At 36.6% G+C, this 25,897-nt stretch overlaps 1 protein-coding gene across 4 annotated transcripts in view; it reads left to right on the top strand.

The window, feature by feature from the left end:
• LOC136024913 (alpha-mannosidase 2-like) overlaps positions 1–25,897 on the top strand; it is a 112,943-nt gene that overhangs the window by 78,071 nt on the left and 8,975 nt on the right. For all 4 annotated transcript variants that reach the window (XM_065700487.1, XM_065700504.1, XM_065700506.1 and 1 more), the window contains one exon: positions 4,770–4,957. In XM_065700487.1, the coding sequence (XP_065556559.1) occupies positions 4,770–4,957 (188 nt within the window). The remainder of the gene's footprint in view (positions 1–4,769; positions 4,958–25,897) is intronic.

Below are 25,897 nucleotides of genomic sequence, written 5' to 3'. Positions count from 1 at the left end.
AGCCTAGTTGCCCTCCGATTTTTTGGTTAATTAAAAAGGCAACTAGAACTTTAGTTTTATACGAATCTTTTTATTAGTAAAAGATATACGTAACTTATAAATTAGCTTACGTAAAGAAGTTTTGTATTCTCGTGCTTTTATTACATATATGATACTGACGCCCCCTCGTCAGTACCGCGCTCTTCACACTAAAGCTTAAATTTTGTCGAATTCATTAAGAATGACCCCTGAATCACAAAAGCCGTAGAATAAATAGTTGAAATTACTAAAAATACTTTAGCGTAAAGAGCAAGGTATTAGGAGGAGGTGAGCCCCTAATATGGGTAATAAATTCTGTTTGTTTTAAGTTTTAATTCTGCTCCTTACTTCCAGCTGAAAAAAAAACATTTTAATATTTATTTTTTTCATTGTTTTTTTTTTATAATGCTAGTAAATCCTGCGCTCCCTTCATGGAAATTTTCTTCCACCATGACAAATTCCTCGATGGAAAGTTCCCCAAGCCTATCCCTCTTTTCTCAATCCCTCCCCCAACCAAAAAATCCTCCTGAAAATGCCTGCACACTTCCCAATAACCATTACTATATGCAAGCAGTGGTCAAAGTTTGTAACTTGTAGCCCCTCCCACTGGGACTGCGGGGAAGTAAGTCGTCCACAAAGACATAGTTATAAGGTTTTTCGACTACGTTGAATAAAATGGCTATCTCAGAATTTTGATCCTTTGACTTTGGGAAAATAATTAGCGTGGGAGGGGGCCGAGGTGCCCTCCAATTTTTTTGGTCACTTAAAAAGGGCACTAGAACTTTTCATTTCCGTTAGAATGAGCCCGCTCGCAATATTCTAGGACAACTGGGTCGATACGATCACCCCTGGAAAAAAAAACACGCATCCGTGATCTGCCTTAACGAACTACAGTTCGTTACCACGAACTGTTTGATTAGGTCCCTTTGCATGACTCATTTAATAGACTTTGTCTTAAGGAGTACAGGAAAGGCAAAGGGAGACCACGGAATCAAATGGGGAGGAAAAACTCTCCTGGACTTAGATTATGCTGATGATTTAATCATTCTAGATGATAGTGTGAGCAAAATGAATGAATTTTTAGAGGTTTCATGAGTTCCGGGTGCTAGAATAAGTTCGAAAATTAATGTTAAGAAGACTTAGTCACCAAGGCTAGGAATAAGTGAAGATGAAAAGGTGAGGTTTGGTAACGAAATGATTTAGTCAGATGGGCAGCTTCACTTACCTTGGTAGTATTATTCATAAAGACGGTGGGAGTAGTGAAGATGTTTTAAGTAAAATAGCCAAGGCTTAAGGTATTTTTCACAATTAAAAAAAGTTTTGAAGAACGGGGAGATAAGTCTGCAAATCAAGATTAGAATTTTGGAAGGTACAGTGATGACAGTGGTCAAATATGGCTCTGAAGCATGGGCGCCCCGAAAAATGGAGGAAGATTTATTAGAAGTTTTCCAGAAAAATTGCCTTAGGATTGTTCTAGGTACCCGGTTGACTCTATGTATTTCAAACAATAGGCTGTGCGAAAGAAGTGGTTCTGCGGATGAAGGATGACAGATTCCCGAACAATGTCCTTTTTTGGCTAACCATCTAGGACTAAATGGAAAGCAGGTCGTCCTCGTCTGGGGTGGGAGGATGTCATAAAGAAAGATTTAAAGGAAATAGGAACTTCCTGGGAGGGTCTAAAGAGGGAGGCTTTGAATAGGTTGGGATGAAGGAAGAGCGTATGTAGCTGTATCGGCCTCGGGCGGATTGGTGCTGCGGTGAGTTGTTAATAAAATAGTAGAAGTATTTTATTTAACACAATTTGGGCGACCAAAGAATAATTTACAGTTATGATAGAAAAGAGAATAGTAGTCAACATTAACAATTTAAATTGTTAATTTACAGTTTAAATTGTTAAAATTGCCGTTTAATTAACGTGGACTCTTGCGACCGAAGAATTATTCGACATCTATCAAACTTGACTTTAAGACCGTTTGATTTGCCAGAATTGACGTTTTCTATGGTATCCCCTTAATTTAAAGATTAATTTGAACCTTTCCTTAATCAAAAAGTTCGTGGTAACGAACTGTTTTAAGGAGCGACCCGGCTCAATAGTGACCGAAAATGTAAAAAATGGAATTTGATATCAATAGTTACATCAAAAGAATAGCATTTTAATGCTGATTTTAAATATGTAAGTTTCATCAAGTTTAGTCTTACCCATCTAAAGTTAAGAGCCTGAGAAAATTTGCATTTTTTTAGAAAATAGGAGGAAACACCACCTAAAAATCATAGAATCTTAACAAAAATTACATCACCAGATTGAGCGTATCAGAGAACCCTCTTGTAGAAGTTTCAAGCTTCTATCTGCAAAAAAGTGGAATTTTGTAGTTTTTACCAAAACACGGATCACAGATGCGTGTTCATTTGTTTTTTTTCCCCAGGGGTGATCGTATCGACCCAGTGGTCCTAGAATGTTCCCCGAGGACTCTTTCTTCTGGTAATTTAAAGTTCTAGTGCCCCTTTTAAGTGACCAAAAATGGAAGGGCACCTAGGCCCCCACCCACGCTCATTGTTTTCCCAAAGTTACAGGAACAAAATTCTGAGATAACGATTTTGTTTAGCATAGTCGCAAAACATAATAACTATGTCTTTGGGGACAACTTACTCCCACACAGTCCCCGGGGGAGGGGCTGCAAGTTGCAAACTTTGACCAGTTTTTACATATAGTAACGGTTATTGGGAAGTGTACAGACGCTTTCAGGGGTTTTTTGGCTGGGGGAGGCTGGGGGTTATGCAGAGGGAACTTTCCATGGAGGAATTTCTCATGGGGAAGAGAATTTCCATGAAGGGGGCGCAGGATTTTTTAAAGCAATTTTTTAAAATATAATGAAAAAATAAATATGAAAAAGTTTTTTTTTTTCAACTGAAAGCAGCATTAAAACTTGAAACGAACAGATATTATTGCGCATGTGAGGGATTCACCTCCTCCTAATACCTCTCTTTTTACGCTAAAGTAATTTTATTAATTTCAACTACTTATTCTACGACCTTTGTGATTCAGGGTTCATCCCTGAGGAATTGGGACACAGTTTAAGCTTTAGTACAAAGAGTAAGGTACTGAAGATGGGGTGAACCCCCTCATATACGCAATAAAAATCTATGAATCTAGAAGTTCGTTACGTAAGTTAATTCGTAAATTACGCATATTTTTACCAATAAAAAATTTCGTAAAAAATTAAAAGTTCTAGTTGTTTTTTTAAGCAACCAAAAAGTTGGAGGGTAACTAGGCCTACTCCCCCGCTCGTTTTTTCTCAAAATCGTCCGATCAAAACTATGAGAAAGCCATTTAGCCAAAAAAATAGATTAATATGCAAATTTTGTTTTAATTATTCATGTGCGGAGAGCCAAAATCATAACATGCACTAATTCAAAAACGTTCAGAAATTAAACAAAAAAAACAAGTTTTTTTTTAACTGAAAGTAAGCGGCGACATTAAAACTTAAAACGAACAGAAATTACTCCGTATATGAAAGGGGCTGTTCCATCCTCAACGCCCCACTCTTTACGTTAAAGGTTTTTACTGTTTTAGAAAGTAGAGTAGAGAGAAAGAGTCGGCGAAAAACACGGCGGCTTCGCCGGCGTGTTTTTTAATTAAGATCCGCTTGAACATAAGTCCACAACGAAAGATTATTTCACAAAATTAAATTCTATTTTCAGAATTTACATACTTTATTCTATATGGGTTTATATATCACCCCCAAATCGAGGCAACAGAACATGGAAGGGAGACACACACACACTCCCCTGGAAATTTGAGGGCCAGACATCCTCTTGCCCAGCACAAAATCAGGGCGTCAGTGTTCGAGAATAGGCATGGTATTTTTTTTTTGGGGTCGACTTAATGTAACGGAAGTACCACTATCAACGCAGAAGCATACTGCCTAGCCCTCAAAAAGCTCCGCAGAGCAATTTAAAAAAAAAGGAAAAAAAAGTTCCTGGTAAATTTTTACACAGAGGTTACTCTAAATTTAGCTGAGTGGTATGATAAGTGTTACAACAAACTTTGCAACTATGCTTTTAAATAGAGTAAAGTGTGTAATATTAGAAAATAAATTTACTTTTTTTAAAATAATCATTCTTTGTGTACTTCAGATCAAACAGACCTTAATTAAAAAACACGAGTCGTACGTTTATATCAGAACTTTTGTCAGATCTTTGTATGTTGTTAAATTCCCAGTTCCAGCTCTAGTGTTGATGATAAACTTGAAAATTCAGAAAAAAACTTTTTGCCTCCAAAAGTAACCCGCCTAAGGACTTTGCTCCCTTTGCAAGTTTGGGATATTTTTTCTGCTCTCCTGGAGTTAGTAAATATCTGCGAATGGTAAATTTAGTTCTATCCATCCACAAAGTTAAATTTCTGAAATATGGTGAACACATATTCTTAGATTGACAGTACGACGAAAATTAGATGAGTATCTTTAAAAAAAGAAATATTTCATTTTTTTTAGCAAGTTTAGATCTTTGTCTAAGAAACTAATATGGGTAATATCATAGATTGTTCTTGGTGAGTACATAGATTTGAGACTAATAAATCCAATGATGTAATTATATTATCTTTTTAGGGCAGGCTATAGCAATAGACTCGTCCCAAAAGTTGTTTTTTTTTTTCAGAAAGAAAATTTACTTCTAGCTATCATCTTTATTCCGAATCCCAGGTTAATTTATTCCCTTTTGCCACTTCAGATTTTATTCTTTTTCTTTTTTTTTAGTCCGATTTGATGGTAGGTCGGGACTCATGCGCTCAATTACGCTAAAGTCAACTGGTAGAACAACAGAATGCCAACTTGTATTTGGCGCTTACCAGTCAACGCAGTTCCGTAGTGGTTCTTATCTATTTAAGCCAGATGTATCCACCGATAAGCCGTATATTGATATTCTTAATGACCAAAAGAAAGAGGTAAGTTACTCCCTTATACTCTATGACAGCTGTATCAGATCTTGTTCTCTTCGGTGGAGATTGAGATTTAAGTTATGTTTTAGCGATTTTAACTGAAACGTTTTGAGGAAATTTGAGTTTATGCTTACTGTAATTAACGGTGATGTAACATGATGTAATTAACGGTGTAATTTAGTGTTTCCTTGACAGGATTGTCTTAGAGGGCCAAACTAATATGGATTATAGGCCAGAATTTATTTTTAAAATGGAGAGTGTATTGAGTGTAATGTGTTATTAAAACCGATCTGGATCTGAATGACCAAACAGTTCGTGGTACTGGACTTTCAGTAAGAAGCAACTGGGGCTAATGGTGACCGAAACTCTAAAAAATAACTTTGACACTTATAAAAGTATCAACCAGCACGCCCTTTTATGGTTATATGAAACTACAATTGTCCCTTTGTCAATAAGGCTGAAAAATGTTATTTGGAACGGAGCTGGTGGAAATAAATAATTTTAAAACATCAAACTATTTTGCTCAAATGAAGGAGTATTTTGAATAGTATTTTCATGTCAAAGCTGAATTCCAGAGAGGTACAGGTTTATATAAGCGAATGAATAAACAAACAACAGGGAAGTAATGTGATTGATGCCAGACACAAAGACTAGATACCTTTCAAGGCTACTAAACTATATACCTTTTAAAGTTTTTAACAGAAAGATATATACACACACACACACACACACACACATATATATATATATATATATATATATATATATATATATATATATATATATATGACTGCCAGCACGCAGCAAGCTTCTATATATGGATTTTCACTTTCACTTGTTTTCTCAATGCAAATAATTTGAGGCTTTTCTTGATGTCATCCATGCTGCTGTGATCAAAAGAAATATTGGAGGTACTTTATGCTTATCAATTATTCCAACGAGGCTTTTTCATGCTTATCAATAGCATTAAAAAACTAAGAATGAGGCGAAAAATAAGAAAATTTTCTCAAAGGAAAATTTAAATTAAGATTGAATTTAAATTGTATAGAGAAGTTACACAAACAAAACTAGATATATTGAAAAAATAAGTTTAGCTCAAAGTTGTCCTAAAAAAGAGCCTGAAGGTTTTTTTCCAAATTCTCATGTTCAAATAAAGTACCACGAGTTTGTTTAGGACCACTGTTCATTCTAGTTGTGATTAAATAAAAAAATAAGTTTTTTTAATTGAAAGTAAGGAGCGACATTAAAACTGAAAACGAACAGAAATTATTTCGTATATAAGAGGGGCTAATCCCTTTTCAACGCTCCGCTCTTTACGCTAAAGTTTGACACTTTCCCTCGACTCTATTTTTTATTAAATAAAAAAAACAAGTTTTTTTTGAAATGAAAGTAAGGAGCGACATTAAAACTTAAAACGAACAGAAATTACTCCGTATATGAAAGGGCCTTTTTCTCCTCAACATCTCGCTCTTTACGCTAAAGTTTGGCTCTTAAAAAATAAAAACTTTAAAAAACAATAATTTCAAAAACAATAAAAAAAACTTTAGCGTAAAGAGCGTTAAAAGGACACTTAAAGACGACATTAGAACTTTTAATTTCCATTAGAATGAGCCTTCTTGCCACATTCTAGGACCACTGAGTCGATACGATCACCCCTGAAAAAAAAACATCAAACGAATAAACACGCATCTGTGATTTGTCTTCTGACAAAAAATTCCACATTTTTGTATATAGATCTTGACACTTCTACAACAAGGTTCTTTGATGCGCTGAATCTGATGGTGTGATTTTCGTTAAGACTGTATGACTTTTGGGGGGTGTTTCCCCCTATTTTCTTAAATGAGGCAAATTTTCTCAGGCTTGCAACTTTTGATGGGTAAAATTAAACTTGATGAAACTTATGTAGTTATTAAATAAAAAAACAAGTTTTTTTTTAACTGAAAGTAAGGAGTGACATTAAAACTTAAAACGATCAGAAATTACTTCGTATATGAAAGGGGCTTCTTTCTCACCAACGCCCCGCTCTTTACGCTAAAGTTTGACTCTTTCTCTCAACTCTTCTTTTTAAAACAGTAAAAAACTTTAGCGTAAAGAGCGGGGCGTTAGTGAGAAAGAAGCCCCTTTCATATACGAAGTAATTTCTGTTCGTTTTAAGTTTTAATTTCGCTCCTTACTTTCAGTTAAAAAAACTTATTTTTTTTATTTAATTTCTGAACGTTTTTGAATCAATGCATGTTTTGGTTTTGGCTCTCCGCAGAGGAATAATTAAGACGAAATTTGCATTTTTTTTTGCCTAAATGGCTTTCACATAATTTTGATCGAATGATTTTGAGAAAAAATAGCGGGGGAGGAAGCCTAGTTGCCCTCCGATTTTTTGGTTAATTAAAAAGGCAACAAGAACTTTTAATTTTATACGAATCTTTTTATTAGTAAAAGATATACGTAACTTATAAATTAGCTTACGTAAAGAAGTTTTGTATTCTCATGTTTTTATCAAATATATGAGGGGGTTTGCCCCGTCGTCAGTACCGCGCTCTTCACACTAAAGCTAAAATTTTGTCGAATTCATTAAGAATGAACCCTGAATCAAAAAAGCCGTAAAATAAATAGTTGAAATTACTAAAAATACTTTAGCGTAAAGAGCAGGGTATTAGGAGGAGGTGAGCCCCTAATATGGGTAATAATTTCTGTTCGTTTTAAGTTTTAATGCTGCTCCTTACTTCCAGCTGAAAAAAAACTTTTTTTCATTTATTTTTTCATTGTTTTTTTTTTTTATAATGCTAGTAAATCCTGCGCTCCCTTCACGGAAATTTTCTTCCACCATGACAAAATCCTCGATGGAAAGTTCCCCAAGCCTATCCCCCTCTTCTCAATCCCCACCCAACCAAAAAATCCTTCTGAAAACGCCTGCACACTTCCCAATAACCATTACTATATGTAAGCACTGGTCAGTTTGTAACTTGTAGCCCCTCCCACTGGGAATGTGGGGTAGTAAGTCGTCCCCAAAGACATAGTTATAAGGTTTTTCGACTACGCTGAATAAAATGGCTATATCAGAATTTTGATCCGTTGACTTTGGGAAAATAATTAGCGTGGGAGAGTGCCTAGGTGCCCTCCAATTTTTTGGTCACTCAAAAAGGACATTAGAACTTTTCATTTACGTTAGAATAAGCCCTCTTGCAACATTCTAGGACAACTGGGCCGATACGATCACCCCTGGGGAAAAAACAAAACAAATAAACAAATTAACACGCATCCGTGATCTGCCTTCTTGCAAAAAATACAAAATTCCACATTTTTGTAGATAGGAGCTTGAAACTTCTACAGTAGGATTCTCTGATACACTGAATCTGATGGTGTGATTTCCGTTAAGATTCTATGACTTTTATGGGGTGTTTCCCACGATTTTCTAAAATAACCCAGATTTTCTCAGGCTCGTAACTTTTGATGGGTAAAACTAACCCATGGGAACTTTTGATGGGAAGAACTACACTTGATGAAACTTATATATTTAAAATCAGCATTAAAATGCGATTATTTTGATGTAGCTATTAGTATCAAAATTCCACTTTTTAGAGTTTTGGTTACTATTGAGCCGGGTCGCTCCTTACTACACTTTGTTACCACGAACTGTTTGAAAATCAGCATTAAAATGCAATTCTTTTGATGTAGCTATTGGTATCAAAATTCCGTTTATTAGAGTTTTTGTTACTATTGAGCCGGGTCGCTCCTTACGTATGGTGAATTTTATTCACCATAGTCGAAAAATCTAACAACCATGTCTTTAGGGACGATTTACTCCCCCGCAGTCCTCGTGGGAGGGGCTGCAAGTTACAAACTTTGACCTGTGTTTACATATAGTAATGGTCACTGGGAAGTTTACAGACGTTTTCAGGGGTATTTTTTTGTTTAGGGGGAGATTTGAGGGGGATTACGTGGGAGGATATTTCCTCCCACGTAATCCCCGCGTGGGAGGAGTTTTCCACATAACCCACGTGGGAGGAGTTTTCCATGGAGAAACTTGTCATGGGGGAAGAGAATTTCAATGAAGGGAGCGCAGGATTTTCTAGCATTATTTGAAAAACAATGAAAAAATAAGTATGAAAAGTTTGTTTTACTGGAAGTAAGGAGCAGCATTAAAACTTAAAACGAACAAAAATTATTACGCATATGAGGGGCTTACCTCCTCGTTACACCTCACTTTTTACGCTAAAGTATTTTTAGTAATTTCAACTATTTATTCTACGGCCTTTGTGATTCAGAGCTCATTCTTAGGGAATTGGAACAAAATTTAAGCTTTAGGGTAAAAAGCGAGGTATCGACGAGGGTTGAACCCCCTCATACACGCAATAAAAACATACGAATATAGAAGTTCGTTACGTAAATTAATTGGTAAGTTACGTATATTTCTTACCAATGAAAACGTTTGTAAAAATTAAAAGTTGTAGTTGCTTTTTTAAGTAATCAAAAAATTGGAGGGCATCTAGGCCTCCTCCTCGCTCCTTTTTTCTCAAAATCTCCTGATTAATTGCAATTAATTAATATGCAAATTTAGTTTTAATTATTTATGTGTCCAGAAATTAAACAAAAAAATAAGTTTTTTAAATGAAAGTAAGGAGCAACATTAAAACTTAAAACGAACAGAAATTACTCCGTATATGAAGGGGGCTTTTCCTCCTCAACGCCCTGCTCTTTACGCTAAAGTTTTTTACTGTTTTAAAAATAGAGTTAAGAGAAAGAGTCAAACTTTAGCGTAAAGAGCGGGGCGTTGATGAGGAAAAGCCCCTTTCATATGCGGAGTAATTTCTGTTCGTTTTAAGTTTTAATGTTGCTCCTTACTTTCATTTAAAAAAACTTGTTTTTTATTTAGTTGTGAAAAGGATTGATGTTGTTACTAAGAAATTCACGTAATTATGTCGCACATAAAATAAATCATTTTGTGCTTGTGGCTTTGAATCAAAGCCATCGCTTACCCGGTGTCTAAAAATGATAAAAGTCTTACGGACTATTTCACTGGAAATGCTTCATTTTTGACTCTCAATGTGACATTGGATGGGAAATATGGGATCTCAAAGGCTTTCAATAAATCTTATCTGAGCTCAAGAGCCTCTTTATTTCAAAGCTTCCAGGCAATTTCTTCTAAGCACCTTTATCAAGCCTTCTTTTTAATTGGGTAATTTCTTTGAATATGTAATTCAAAAGATACCTTTTTTGAAAAGGATAAGTCGGTTTCTTTTTTACGGGTAAGCCTCTGAGAGAATTTGGATGATTATTGAATATACTTTCTACTTGGCGTTTTGGAACACTTGTCACTGAATACCTTCCTTTGTTTTATGGCACTTGGTATTAGCCAAGTTACATATAGTAATCGCAAATTCTGTCGGTCTGTCTGTCTGTGTCTGTCGGTCCCGGTTTTGCTACTTTAGGCACTTCCAGGTAAGGTAGGACGATGAAATTTGACAGGCGTATCAGGGACCAGGCCAGAATAAATTAGAAATAGCCATTTTCCCAATTTGACCATCTGGGGGGGGGGAGTGGGGGGCTTGTTAATTCGGGAAAAATAGAAAAAATGAAGTATTTTTAAATTACGAACGGTTGATCAGATCTTAATGAAATTTGATGTTTGGAAGGATATCGTGTCTCAAAGCTCTTATTTTAAATCCTGACCGGATCTGGTGGCATTGGGGGAGTTTGGGGGGAACCTAAAATCATGCAAAACGCTTAGAGAGGAGGGCTCGGGATGAAACTTGGTGGGAAAAATAAGCACAATTCCCAGATACATGATTGACATAACCGGAGCGGATCCGCCCTCTTTGGGGTAGTTGGGGGGGGGGGTTAATTCTGAAAATTTTTAAAAACATGAGGTATTTTTGACTTAAGAATGGGGATCGGCTCTCAATGAAATTTGATATTTAAAGGGATATCGTGTCTCAAAGCTCTTATTTTAAATCCCGACCGGATCTGGCGCCATTGGGGGGAGTTTGGGGGGAACCTAAAATCATGCAAAACGCTTAGAGAGGAGGGGTCGGGATGAAACTCGGTGGGAAAAATAAGCAGAAATCTTAGATATGTGATTGACATAACCGGAACGGATCCGCTTTCTTTGGGGTAGTTGGGGGGGGGGGGGGTAATTCTGAAAAATTAGAAAAAATGACGCATTTTTAACTTACGAAGGAGTGATCGGATCTTCATGAAATTTCATATTTAGAAGGATCTCGTAACTCAAGTCTCCTATTTTAAATCTCAACCGTATTCAGCGTCATTGGGGGAGGGGTACAGGAAATCTTAGAAAATACTTAAAGCGGAGGGATCAGGATGAAACTGGATGGGAAGAATAAAAACAAGTCTAAGATACATGAAGAGATAACCGGACCGGATTCGCTCTCTTTGGTGGATTTGGTGGGGGGGGGGTAATTCGGAAAATGAGGTATTTGTAGCTTACGAACGGGTGAACAGATCTTAATGAAATTTGATATTTAGAAGGATCTTGTGCTTTAAAGCTCTTATTTTGAATTCCGACCAGATCCTGTGACATTGGGGGAGTTGGAGGGGGAGACCGGATTTCTTAGAAAACTTGAAAATTGGGATATTTTTATCTTACGAATATGTGATCAGATCTTAATGAAACTTGATATATATAAGGATCTTATGTCTCAGATGCTCCATTTTCGACTCGAATTGGATCCGGGGACATAGGGGGTTGGAGGAGGAAAACGGACATATTGGAAAACACTTATAGTGGAGAGATCGGGATGAAACTTGATGGGAAGAATAAACACAAATTCTAGATACGTAATTGAAATAATTGGAAGGATCTGTTTTCTTGGAGGAGCTGGGGGGTTGTTAATTTGGAAGAATTAGAAAAATTTAGGTATTTTTAACTAAAGAACGGGTAACAGGATCTTAATTAAATTTGATATTTAGAAGGAATTTATGTCTCAGAGCCCTTATTTCGAATCCCGACCAGATTGTTTGACATTTGGGGGAGTTGAAGGGGGAAATCAGAAATCTTGGAAAACGCTTAGATTGTTGAAGTCTGGTGGATAGAATAAGTAAATGTCGTAGATACGTGATTGCCATAACCGTACTGGATTCGTTCTCTTTGGGGGGTTGGGGGGAGGGGGTCAGTGATTTGGTGAGTTTGGTGCTTCTGGACACGCTAAAACGATGAAAATTGGTAGGCATGTCAGGGAGCTGCACAAATTGACTTGATAAAGTCGTTTTCCCAGATTCGACCATCTAGGGGGGCTAAAGTGAGAGAAAAAATTAGAAAAAAATGAGGCATTTATTACTTACGAGTGGGTGATCGGATCTTAATGAATTTTGGTATTTAGAAGGACATCGTAACTCAGAGCTCTTATTTAAATCCCGACCGGCATTAAGCCTCTTATTTTCCTTTTAAATCAATCTATTGGTTCTTAGAATTTTGTTAGAGCTCTTACCATATGAGCTCTGTGCTCTTAGCTCTTCTTGCCTCGTCAAAAGTGCCATATGAGCTCTTAGCTCTTGTTATACTAAGTTTCAGTTCTAAAACTTTTCCTTTTTTAAGAATATATGGTGAGACAGTTACATTGAACAAGTAGAATTGGCAATGTGTTTAGAAACTCCACCTTTCATGTTAGAAACACCATCTAAAATCAACATTTTTTTTTTTTATCTGTGGTTCTTTTTATCACTCTTATCGGGCGAGACTTTAATGTTGATTAGATAAAAAAAGTGAAAAATAAACAAACCAAATATAGAATTAAATTAAAATAAGAATTAAAATAAAAAGAACTGATTTCAATTCGAAGTTCGAAGCAACACTAAAACATAAAACGAAGAGAAATTATTCTGTAAATGAGGGAGGCTGCCCCTCCCTCAACGATTTTTATTTACGCTAAAGTCTGATAGCTCTTTAAAAATGCTTTTCATTTCTGCTTCTCATTGTGGTTTGAGCAGTCTTTCCAAAGAATAAGGACAAAAAATCAAATTTTGCCGTTACGAATGAGGGTTGAGGATTGTGGGTTCTTTATGTGAGATTTAAAAAAAAGGTAAAGAATACGGTATTAGACTTTACAGTCCCTACGAGTGGTGCTGATCTCCGTTTTTTGGCCCTTCAGCCAGGAAGTACAATGGGGGGTTGGGGGCCAACCATCCTGTGCTTTCGCACAACCTTCCTGTTTACCTTCCCCAGATTTCTCTAGGCACCCATTTAGGGGTATATGAGATTACCCCTTATATGAAGAATAATTTCTGATAGTTTGAAGTTTTAATGCTCCTCCTCACTTTCAGTGGAAAGGGCTTATATTTATTTAATTTCTTACTGTTTTTGAAGTCATCCCAGGAAGTCCGCTTAACTCCCCTCCCTCGTTTAACATTTCCCCTGGAAAATTCTCCCAAAAACTTTTCTCCGCAAGGAAATTTTTTCCGAAGAAAATTCCCCCCTCCGCGACGAAAATTACCCCGAAAAATTCTGTATATTACACAATTACAGATTCAATGTTTGAACAATATGCGAAAACTGCGTAACTTACATCCCTTTCCTCAGGGACTCTGGGACGTCATATCATCACCAAAAGCATATTTATTGGATCTTTCATCGATCCTGAATGAAATCAAATAAGAAAAACTAGTTTTTTTAACTGAAAGTAAGGAGCGACATTAAAACTTAAAACGAACAGAAATTACTCCGTATATGAAATGGGTTGTCCCCTCCGCAATCCCTCGCTCTTTACGCTAAACCTTTTAATTGTTTTAAAAAGAAGAATTGTGGCAAAGAGTCAAACTTTAGCGTAAAGAGCGAGGGATTGCGGAGGGTACAACCCATTTCATATACGGAGTAATTTCTGTTCGTTTTACGTTTTAATGTCGCTCCTTACTTTCAGTTAAAAAAAGCTATTTTTTTATTTAATTTCTGAACGTTTTTGAATTAATGCATGTTTGATTTTGGCTCTCCGCACATAAATTATTAAAATGAAATTTGTATATTAATTTTTTTTTTTGGCTAAATGGCGATTTTTTTTGGCTTTGATCAGACGATTTTGAGAAATAAGGGGTGGGGAAGGAGGCCTAGCTGCCCTCCAATTTTTCGGCTACTTAAAAAGGCTACTAGAACTTCTAATTTTTAACGAACGTTTTTATTAGTAAAAAATATGTGTAACTTGAGAATTAACTTACGTAACAAACTTTATATTCTTTTATTTTTTTTATGTATACGAGGGGGTTTGTACCCTTGTTAATACCTCGCTTTTTACACTAAATGAGCCCTCTTGCGACATTCTAGGACCACTTGGTTGATACGAGGACCCCTGGAAAAAAAAACACGCACCCGTGAATTGTCTTCTGGCAAAAAATACGAAATTCCACATTTTTTTAGATTGTAGCTTGAAATTTTTGTTATAAGGTTCTCTGATACGCCGAATGCGATGGTGAGATTTTCGTTAAGATTCTGTGACTTTTAGGGATGTTTCCCCCTATTTTCCAAAATAAGGCGAATTTTCTCAGGCTCGTAACTTTTGATGAAAAAGACTAAATTAATTGAAGCTTATATGTTTAGAATCAGCGTGAAAATTCGATTCTTTTGATGTATCTTTTAGCATGAAAATTCTGTTTTTTAGAGTTTCGTTTACTATTGAGCCGGGTCACTCCTTGCTACAGTTCGTTACCACGAACTGTTTGATGGCTATTTGAAAACTTTGCTAGGTGTCCTCCAATCTTTTTGGTCACATAAGAAGGGCACTAGAACTTCATATTTTCGTTCGAATAAGCTTCCTTTCGATCTTCTAGGATCATTGGGTCGATACGATCACCCCTGGGAAAAAATAACGAAAAAACAAACAAACAAATAAACAACGCCTCTGTATTCTTTCTTCTGCAAAAAATAAATAAAACACAGATTCTACACTTTTGGAGATAGGAGCTTAAAAACTCTACAGTAGGTTTCTCCGATGTTTTCAGGGCAGCTTCCTCCCTTTTTCGAAAATCAGATAAATTTTCTCAGGCTCGTAACTCTTGACGGGTAATATTAAATTTGCAGCACTTTCTATATTTGGAATCAAACAGTTCGTGGTAACGGACTGTAGTAAGGAGCGACCTAGCTCAATAGTAAACGAAACTCTAAAAATCTAATTTTGATTCTAAAAGATACATCAAAAGAATATGATTTTCATGCTGATTCTAAATATATAAGTTTCATCAAATTTAGTCTTGGTCATCAAAAGTTACGAGCCTGAGAAAATTTGCCTTATTTTGGAAAATAGGGGGAAACACCCCCTAAAAGTCATAGAATCTTAACGAAAATCACACCGTCACATTCAGCGTATCAAAGAACCCTATCTACATGTATCAAGCTCCTATCTACATAAATGTGGAATTTCGTATTTTTTGCCAGAAGACAAATCACGGATGCGTGTTTATTTGTCTTTTTTTTGTTTGTTTTTTCCAGGGATCCTCGTATCGACCAAGTGGTCCTAGAATGTCGCAAGAGGGCTCATTCTAACGGAAATGAAAAGTTATAGTGCCCTTTTTAAGTGACCAAAAAAATTGGAGGGCAGCTAGGCCCCCTCCCACGCTCTTTTTCCCAAAGTCAATGGATCAAAATTTTGAGATAGCCAATTTGTTTTGCATAGTCGAAAACCATAATAACTATGTCTTTGGGAATGACTTACTCCCCCACAATCCCTGGGGGAGGGACTGTAAGTTACAAACTTTGACCAGTGTTTACATACAGTAATGATTATTGGGAAATGTGCAGACGTTTTCAGGGGGATTTTTTTGGTTTGGGGGTTGGGGTTGAGGGAGGGGGCTATGTGGGAGGATCTTTCCTTGGAGGAATATGTCATGGGGGAAGAAAAATTCAATGAAAAGGGGGCAGGATTTTCTAGCATTACTATAAAAAAAACAATGAAAAAATAAACATGAAAACGTTTTTTCAATTAAAAGTAAGGAGTAGCCTTAGACCTTAGACCTTAGTTCCTCCAGAGCCATCGGTGGCGCATAGGGCGTCGACAAAGCCTCTCCATTCGTCTCGCATTGGTGCTGCAGCGATGACGTCGTCTCATTCAGGTATTAAATAAAAAAAAACTAGTTTTTTTAACTGAAAGTAAGGAGCGACATTAAAACTTAAAACGAACAGAAATTACTCCGTATATGAAATGGGTTGTCCCCTCCGCAGTCCCTCGCTCTTTACGCTAAAGTTTTTAATTGTTTTAAAAAGTAGAATTGTGGCAAAGAGTCAAACTTTAGCGTAAAGAGCGAGGGACTGCGGAGGGGACAACCCATTTCATATACGGAGTAATTTCTGTTCGTTTTAAGTTTTAATGTCGCTCCTTACTTTCAGTTAAAAAAACTAGTTTTTTTTTATTTAATTTCTGAACGTTTTTGAATTAATGCATGTTTGATTTTGGCTCTCCGCACATAAATTATTGAAATGAAATTAGTGTATTAATTTTTTTTGGCTAAAACGTCTGTACACTTCCCAATAACCATTACTATATGTAAACACTGGTCAAAGTTTGTAACTTGCAGCCCCTCCCCCAGGAATTGTGGGGGAGTAAGTCATTCCCAAAGACATAGTTATTATGGTTTTCGACTATGCGGAACAAAATGGCTATCTTAAAATTTTAATCTGTTGACTTTTGGAAAAAAATTAGCGTGGGAGGGGGCCTATTTGCCCTCCAATTTTTTTATCACTTAAAAGGGCACTAGAACTTTTCATTTCCGTAAGAATGAGCCCTCTTGCGACACTCTAAGACCACCTGGTCGATACGATGACCCCTGGGGAAAAGAAAAAAACAACAACAAACAAACAAATAAACACGCACCCGTGATTTGTCTTCTGGCAAAAAATATGAAATTCCACATTTTTTTAGATAGGAGCTTGAAATTTTTGCTATAGAGTTCTCTGATATGCCGAATGCGATAGTGTGATTTTCGTTAAGATTCTATGACTTTTAGGGGATGTTTCCTCCTTTTTTCCAAAATAGAGCAAATTTTCTCAGGCTCGTAACTTTTGATGACAAAGACTAAATTAATTGGAACTTATATATTTAGAATCAACGTGAAAATTCGATTCTTTTGATCTATCTTTTAGCATCAAAATTCCGTTTTTTAGAGTTCCGTTTACTATTGAGCCGGGTCGCCCCTTACTATAGTTCTTTACCACGAACTGTTTGAAAAGAAAATAATTCAGTATTTCGGGGCTTCTGACATTATTACTCCTTTGCGGAAGTTAGGCTCAAAATTGAAAAATGATTATATTTTTTCTCTGGGCCCCTTCCACCTCTTAGTTCGTTTATTTTCCCGTTAGTTTTCACCTGTTTTCGCTTTATAGTTGTGTTATCTCTTAGCAGTTCTTTCGTTAGTTGAGTTATGGTTGTGGTATATATGTTTTATCGCTCGTATAGTTGTGTTATTTTCAAATTATACTCCATAATAGAGAGCCTCCGAACACCCAGCATTGTATATTAAGCTCTGAATTTGACGTTTTTTTCTAACGTGACCAGATTCGTCCTGCGCCCTTTTCATTGAATTTTTTCCCCCATGGCATATTTCTCCAAGGAAAGATCCTCCCACATAGCCCCCTCCCTCAACCCTACCCCCAAAACCAAAAAAATCCCCCTGAAAACGTCTGTACACTTCCCAATAACCATTATTATATGTAAAAACTGGTTGAAGTTTGTAACTTGCAGCCCCTCCCCCAGGAACTGTGGGGGAGTAAGTCACCCCCAAATACATAGTTATTATGATTTTCGACTATGCTGAACAAAATGGCTATCTCAAAATTTTGATCCGTTGACTTTGGGAAAAAAATGAGCGTGGGAGGGGGCCTAGATGCCCTCCAATTTTTTTGGTCACTTAAAAAGGGCACTAGAACTTTTCATTTCCGTTAGAATGAGCCCTCTTGCGACATTCTAGGACCACTTGGTCGATACGATGACCCCTGGGGAAAAAAAAAAAAAAAAAACAAAAAAACAAACAAATAAACACGCACCCGTGATTTGTCTTCTGGCAAAAAATGCAAAATTCCACATTTTTGTAGATAGTAGCTTGAAACTTCTACAGTAGGGTTCTCTGATACGCTGAATCTGATGGTGTCATTTTCGTTAAGATCCTACGACTTTTAGGGGGTGTTACCCCCTATTTTCCTAAACAAGGCAAATTTTCCCAGGCTCGTAACTTTTGATGGGTAAGACTAAACTTGATGAAACTTATATATTTAAAATCAGCATTAAAATGCGATTCTTTTGATGTAGCTATTGATATCAAAATTCAATTTTTTAGAGTTTTGGTTACTATTGAGCCGGATCGCTCCTTACTACAGTTCGTTACCACGAACTGTTTGATTAGTGAGGTGCCGGCCGTCCTCAGATCTCGGTCAGGTGTTCGTCTCAATGTATTTTTGGGGCGGCCTCTCTTTCTTCTACCGTCTGGCTTCCATTCATAGGTTGTTCGAGGAAGGCGGCCCTCTTCCATATGAAGAACGTGTCCCAGGTATGTCCACTGCCTTCTTTTCAGCAACTCAATGACTGGAGGTTGACCTGTTTTTCTGCGTATTTCTGCATTTGTAATTTTTTTTTGCCAACTTGTATTCAACATTCTTCTGAGGCTCATATTTTCAAATGCAAGGATCCTTTTTTCAAGCTGGGTGTTTATTTTCCAACATTCACTTGCGTAAAGGAGAATTGAGAGTACATTGCTATTGAAGAGTCGAAGCTTCAGTCGCATTGAATATTTATTACTTCTCCAAATAGGCTTGTCCAATTGGCTTGAAGGCACCTGTAGCTTGTCCAATTCTACGTTTAATCTCGGTCGAGATCTCTTCATCACAATCAATCCAGCTACCCAGGTACTTGAACTCCTGAACTTGTTCTAGATCTTTGTTCTTGCAATGGAGAACAAGTGGCGAGGTTGTGATGGCCATGCTCTTCGATTTGTCAATGTTTATCTTTAGCCCGACATTCTCTGAATTCTCGGTAATAGTGTCAAGCAGCTGCTGCAACCGTTCTTTAGACTCTTCGAGAAGGACAACGTCGTCCGCGAAGTCCAGATCAAACAGTCGTATGTTGCTTACTTTTACCCCGTAGCCCGATGCGAGTCTCAGGGCATAATCCATTATAATTATAAAGAGCATGGGGGAAAGTACACATCCTTGACGAACACCAGACATGATCTTGAAAAATCTGGTTGTACCGTTTTCGGTCTTTACGCAACATTCCGATTCTTCATAAAGCGCTATAATCATATCTACTATTTTCTCGGGAATTCCGTAGTATTTCAAAACTCTCCACAAGCAATCTCTGCAAACTGAGTCAAATGCCTTTTCAAAGTCAATGAATAGGAGGTAGAGCTTCTTGTTCCATTCTTTTGATTCTTCGATAAGCATTCTCAGTGCAAATATTAGATCAGAACAGGATCTCCCAGTTCTGAAACCATGCTGCTCTTCTCGTAGAGTTCCGTCTAGTGCTTTCCGCAGACGCTGCAAAATGATGAAGGCTAATAGTTTGGATGAGACAGGGAGAAGATTGATGCCTCTCCAGTTATGGCAGTTCATCAAGTCTCCCTTTTTGAAGAGTTTGACTATAATGCCTCTGCTCCAATCTCTTGGGACCTTCACTAAGGTCCATATTTTGGTGAAGAGAGAAAGCCAAATGGATTTGCAGGTACTAATTGAGTACTTCAGCATTTCTGCTGAAATGCCATCAATACCCGGGGCTCGTCCATTTTTTAACTTCTTTGCTGCATGCATGATCTCCTCAGCACTCGGAGGATCTTTATTGATGTCTAGATACATAAAAGGGATATCAGGTACGTTAGCTTGGTTGCAAGTTCTCGGTCTGTTCAGAAGTTTTTGGACATGGGAAGCCCATCTCTCGTCAATTTTTTCTGGATCAGATATAATTGATCCTCTTTCGTCGTTGACAAGGGTGATTCGGCTGCTTTGTTTTCCTACCATCTCTTTGTCAACCGGTAGACAGTCTTGGAATCACCCTTCCTAGCTGCTTCTTTAGCTAAAGCTGATTTCTTTTCAAGGAACTGTCTCTTGTCCTTTCTTGCACTCTTTTTTACCTCTTTATCTTTTTCTTTGTATAATTGTTTTGTTGCCAGCTCTGAACACCTTGTAGTATCTATGAGCATGGCTTGCTTAATTGCCTTTCGTTCGTCAATCAGTTTCCATGTTATGTCAGAGATCCACCTTTCCTTTGGTTTCTTTCGGAAACCTAGCTTTTCTGCGGCAATCGTCGTGTATGCACTTTTTATTTTCTCCCATTTCTCTTCGACACTTTCTGAGACATTTGCCTCAACAGGCAAGGCATCAAATTTGTTTCATACAGAGATACAGAAATCTCTGCGGATTTTTTGATCCTGTAGCTTGTCCGTGTCGTACAGTTTCTTCAGATCTTGCTGTGTCTTTTTTTGGGCACGTAGTTAAATCTGTAAGTGGGCGATCATGAGCATGTGATCCGACTGGGCGTCTGCTCCTCTATACCCACGCACGTCTAACAGGCTTGTACGCCACCTTCTAGCGATCAGAAAATGGTCTATCTGGTTTCGCGTTGAACCGTCTGGAGATGTCCATGTGTACTTGTGCACATTTTTATGCTCAAAGAGTGTCCCACCAACGACAAGGTCATTACTTAGCGCGAAGTCTACTAGTAATGCACCATTTTCGTTAATCTGGCCAAGTCCATGCGGTCCTAGGACTTCCGGACAGTACTTGCGATCGGCTCCTACTTTGGCATTCAGATCACCAACAACGCATAGAACATCACGTTTGGGGATGTCTTTGGTGACAGCTTGCAAGGTTTCATAGAAGCTATCTTTGACATCATCATCCGCCTCATTGGTAGGAGCGTAGCATACAATGACAGAAAGCTTAGTGTGTGTTGTAGCAAATCGTGCAAACAAGATCCTTTCGTTTATTGGAGTCCATTTCAGCATTGTTCGGTATGCTGCAGGGGACATCATAAGTCCTACACCTGCCTGATGATGGTTGTACTCTCCGCTATATAACAGTACATATCCATGATCTAGTGTTTCTTGGCCTACACCTTTCCAACGTATTTCACTTAGGGCTAGTATGTCAATATTATATTGCTTCATCTCTCTGAGAACTTGCTCAGTTTTCTACGGCCTTTCTGATTGAGGGGTCATTCTTAAGGAATTGGGACAAAACTTACAATTTCGTGTAAAGAGCGAGTTATTAATGAGGGTACAAACCCCCTCGTATACATAATAAAAATATAAGAATATAAAAGTTTGTTACGTAAGTTCATTCTAAAATGTTCGCTAAAAATTAAAAGTTCTAGTTACCTTTCTAAGTAACCGAAAAATTGGAGGGCAACTAGGCCTCCTTCCCCACCCCTTATTTCTCAAAATTGTCTGATTAAAACTAAGAGAAAGCCATTTTGCCAAAAAAGAATTAATATACAAATTTTATTTTAATAATTTATGTGCAGAGAGCCAAAATAAAACATGCATTAATTCAAAAACGTTCAGAAATTAAATAAAAAAACTAGTTTTTTTTAACTGAAAGTAAGGAGCGACATTAAAACTTAAAACGAACACAAATTACTCCGTATACGAAATGGGTTGTCCCCTCCGCAATCCCTCGCTCTTTACGCTAAAGTTTGACTCTTTGCCACAATTCTACTTTTTAAATAATTAAAAGCTTTAGCGCAAAGAGCGAGGGATTGCGGAGGGGGCAACCTATTTCATATACGGAGTAATTTTTGTTCATTTTAAATTTTAATGTCGCTCCTTACTTTCAGTTCAAAAAAACTAGTTTTTTTTATTTAATCAGCATAAAAAGCAAATCCTTTGATACATCTATTTTTATAAAAATTCCGTTTTTTAGTGTTTCGGTTACTATTGATCCGAGTCGCTCATAACTTACAATTTATAGTTAGAACTACAATACATTTACATTTGGGCCGATTTCAAACATGAACTTTTTGATAAGTGAAATTGGCAATGTTTTTTAAAACGCTAATTTTTATTGGTACTGTTACAATTTTATGTATGCAGAATCAATCCTTTTCATTGATCTACAGTTCTTTTTCTCTAAGTCCGGTTTCCTGTCTTAAGTTTAGTATCTCTCTCTCCTCTCTTTCTCTCTGTGTCGCTATGCATCTTCTCTCGCTTTTTATTCCCTGGTCAAGTTTAGGTGGTGTAGACTTTGGCTTATTGTTGTAAATTAAAAGTAAGTAAGGAGTGACTTATCGTAACAGTATAAAACAGTTAGGAAAAAACTGACTATATAAAATTAAATCCACTTTTTTTTTAAACCTGCAAAATTAATTAATTTTAAAACTAAGAATCAAAAAATTATGAGTATGAGATAATATACATAATTTTCAAAAAAGGGAGAATGCCCCAATGGGAATTAATATATTAATATACCCCAATATACTAATGTATATTAATATATCCCCAGTATATTAATATACTGTCAAACTAAGTATGTCAGAGAATCTGACTGCAGTGATTTAAAATCCTAATCTATAAAAATGTGGTATGTAGAAAATAGTTTTCGAGGAGATCATGGATGCAAGTTCATTTGCTTTTCGTTTTTTTTTTCATTTTGTTTTTTCTCCCAAGAATATTGAGAGTAATATCATTGGGCCTGAAATTGAAATTCTTAGTAGGGATTTAAGTATCAAAAGCCACTGTGCCCCAGAAAGTTTGCGTTCTCTATCACTTTGTGGAGCAAAACAATAATTTTGACCCGATTAGGGCCAAACAGTAAGGGAATTAAAATTCTGACAAAGAAATTAATTTAGAACCGTCAAAAAGCTATATATTGAGTTTCCCAGTTTAAGGGATAATAAAAACCAGTGACACATTCGCTTCTAAAGACACGAACAGTGCGGGTAACAGTTAAAACAAACGAATATTCTAAAACTTTATTTAATTAAGATACTTTATTTGAGACCTAATAAAATTATGTGTCATGCGTAATTGTACATCAGTTACTATGGAGGAGGGCCAGCTGACCCTTTTCTGGATCTGAAGGAGAGGGTGGCCGAAGCCTAACCTCCTGCATTAATGTGTGAATTCTACAGCCTTAATTAATCTTCTGATGGATATAAAAGAAGGAGGTTGAAAATCCTCCCCATTATTCTGATGGATATCTACCAGGGCTAACATTCCATTTCAATTAGAACCAGGTTAATTTAACTGGAACAGGCTTGAAGAATAGAATAAAAGAGTATTGAAACTGAAAAAAAAAAGAAAGAAAACTCAATCACATCCTTGAAAAAGTAAACAACCATCGCCACCTAGAGCTAACAGGAAATTGTAAACTAATTATAAAAAAACATGATTTCTATTATTTTTTTTTAATTCCTTTTTTGCTTTTGCTCTATATTTGACCGAAAATAAAAGTACTCAAGTATATTTTTGTACACTTTTCTTTAGTTGTTTATTCTCCCTATGACCTGCATGCTAGCCTAACCCTAAATAATAAATAATAAGTGGAGAATAGATAACTTCGAAGACCACACTGCCTTTCCATGACGGAAGTAAAACAGTTCAAAATAGGGATGAAACCTTTTAATTGACAGTGAACAGACATAAAATTATTTAACTGGATATTTCGAACACATATGCTGTATTAATATACTGTATTAAGATGTTGCGGTGAGTGAAGCACAACAATCTGACACCGAAGCAAAACATACAGAGAAGACTGGAGAGTCCAGTACGCTGCTCTAGGTTAAAGTTCAGGTTTTTAGTATTAAGTGGTAAGTAGTGCCTATGTTTCTGGCCTCTTACGCTGAAAACTGAGAAAATAGAATTAAAGGTATTTTATAACATTTCATGCCTTCACATGAGCATCTCTACTTAGAAACTTTGCCTGGTCAACGAGAAAGTAGTTTCATATTGCATTACAACCTAAGAAATCCTTTCAATTACGCCAAAATAGTTATAGAGAACAATTTTTTGCATGCAAAAAATAAAAATTCTTGTTAGCTTCTCATTCTTAGCTCTCAGTAATTCTTATTACTACTCTTCGATTTTTCACACACTTCACCCTATTTACAATATCCGCATTGCATTTTACACAATCTTCAAAATGTTTTATGATGCTCTAAGCCATGTCCCAGACTTTTGAAAGGTCCTTCAAAAATTTCTCGCACGAAGCTCCAGCCAACCAATTATTTAAGAGCCTGAGTATATTTCCCGTAATTTTGCCAACGTGAAACAAAACCTTAATCTTCGGGCTAGGAAGCATAATTTCTCGTTCAACGCCAAAATATAAAACTTTTCACTTAGACTTGAGAGCTTTCAGCAATTTTCCTAATTGAAATGATCTAATATCTTCCTTTTTCATAAAATGAGAAATACGTTTTGCAAACTTACTATCATCTTTGTTTAGTGCTTCACAAACCAGGGGAAAGGGTCCACAAGGGACTCTAGAAGGATTTTTTATGATATTCTGAAAGTATTACACCTTTTCAACTTAGCCTTAACACTCTTCTATATGAAAAGATCTTATATTTCAAGTTTAATTATAATTTGACCTCTTTTATAAAATCCTTTCATAATAACATAAAAGCTAAAACTAACCTAGGTTCCGTTGCGAATATTTTTAAGAAGTGTTGATGGTTCTCATCAGGTGCAGAATTTACACTTGGGGCGAAATTTTCAGACTGAACTGCTAAAATTCGCCCGGTAAAATATTCAAGTTTTGCGAGTTTACCACACTGAAATCAAATGCTCGGAGCAAGAAGTTGTAAGATATGCATGCAATTGCTGGTCAAAATTGATTGGAATTAAAAGTGCGCTTATACGAATCAAATTTTCCTAGATTTTTTTTTCACGTGTACTGCATGAGCTTCCAACCACTTGTAGCAACAATCTGTAATCAAGCAGTGACTCCTGTTAATAGTAATTGAAACTCTAAGAAGATGAATCTTGACAACTACACTGTTGTGAAAGAATTAGTTTTTATTGTGATTTTAAACATATAAAGCTTACTTATTTTAAAGCAGCTCACAAAAAGTTACGAACCTGAGAAAATTTACCCAATTTTCAAAAAAAAAGATTTAAAAAAAATTGAGTTGACCAAACAAAACTAAAAAATAATAATTAGTGATTCTGGATCAGCAAATGCATAGATGTGAAACTAATGAGTCAGTGGATTAAATAACTGCACTGACTACGCTTCTTACGACGCTTATTTTGTCAATCGTGGTAATTTTGCCTTATTATTTCACTGACAATATGCCAAGTGATGCCAAACACTAGATAGTGGTGGAGATTTTTTATTGACACTTTCGACAGTTTCCACTCTTCTAAGTTACCCGTTATATTTGCCCTAAACATGGTTTGGGCTAGACCATTATTTCAAAACTAGCCCAGACTTACAAGTATGTGCCTGTTCCAAATACAGTGTTGACTGATGTTCAGAAATGTCCCAATGCCTTATCCAGAAGTAAAGGAATAATCCTATTTATATTTAAAAATTTGCATAAAATGGCTGTGAGTCATGACACTCACTTTGCGTCAAAGAAGTGGGAGTTCTGCGTTATTTATCCTTGATCCAGGTTTGTGCCTCATATTTGTTTTGCATTCCACAAGATGCCTGTTATTGCTACACTCCTTACGATAGAATAGGCTACTATTAGTGCTTTATTCACGACAATTAAATGCCATGGCGCATGAGGGGGTCTGGTAATCGACTGAATCATGGCTTATAAGATAGGAGAGGTGAGCCTTGAACATTTGAAATCATGTGCCAGGCCGTAAATTTTTTTTGCTTTTACACCTAAGAACTCCTCTATTCCTAAGAATCCTGCTTGCGCTTTGTTCGTGATATTTGAAAGCCATGACATGAAGCATAAGAGAGCATGGTAATCAACGCAATCTTGGTTCAAAGAAGTGAGAGCTTCGGATAATTTTACTTTTGAACCAGGTCTAACACTATTTGAGCAATTTCACCGGAAGTCCACCTTCTAGACC

The sequence above is a fragment of the Artemia franciscana genome, chromosome 1 (assembly GCF_032884065.1).
Source record: "Artemia franciscana chromosome 1, ASM3288406v1, whole genome shotgun sequence".
In the NCBI taxonomy this organism is placed as follows: domain Eukaryota; kingdom Metazoa; phylum Arthropoda; class Branchiopoda; order Anostraca; family Artemiidae; genus Artemia; species Artemia franciscana.
This window is presented reverse-complemented; position numbering and strand designations above follow the sequence as displayed.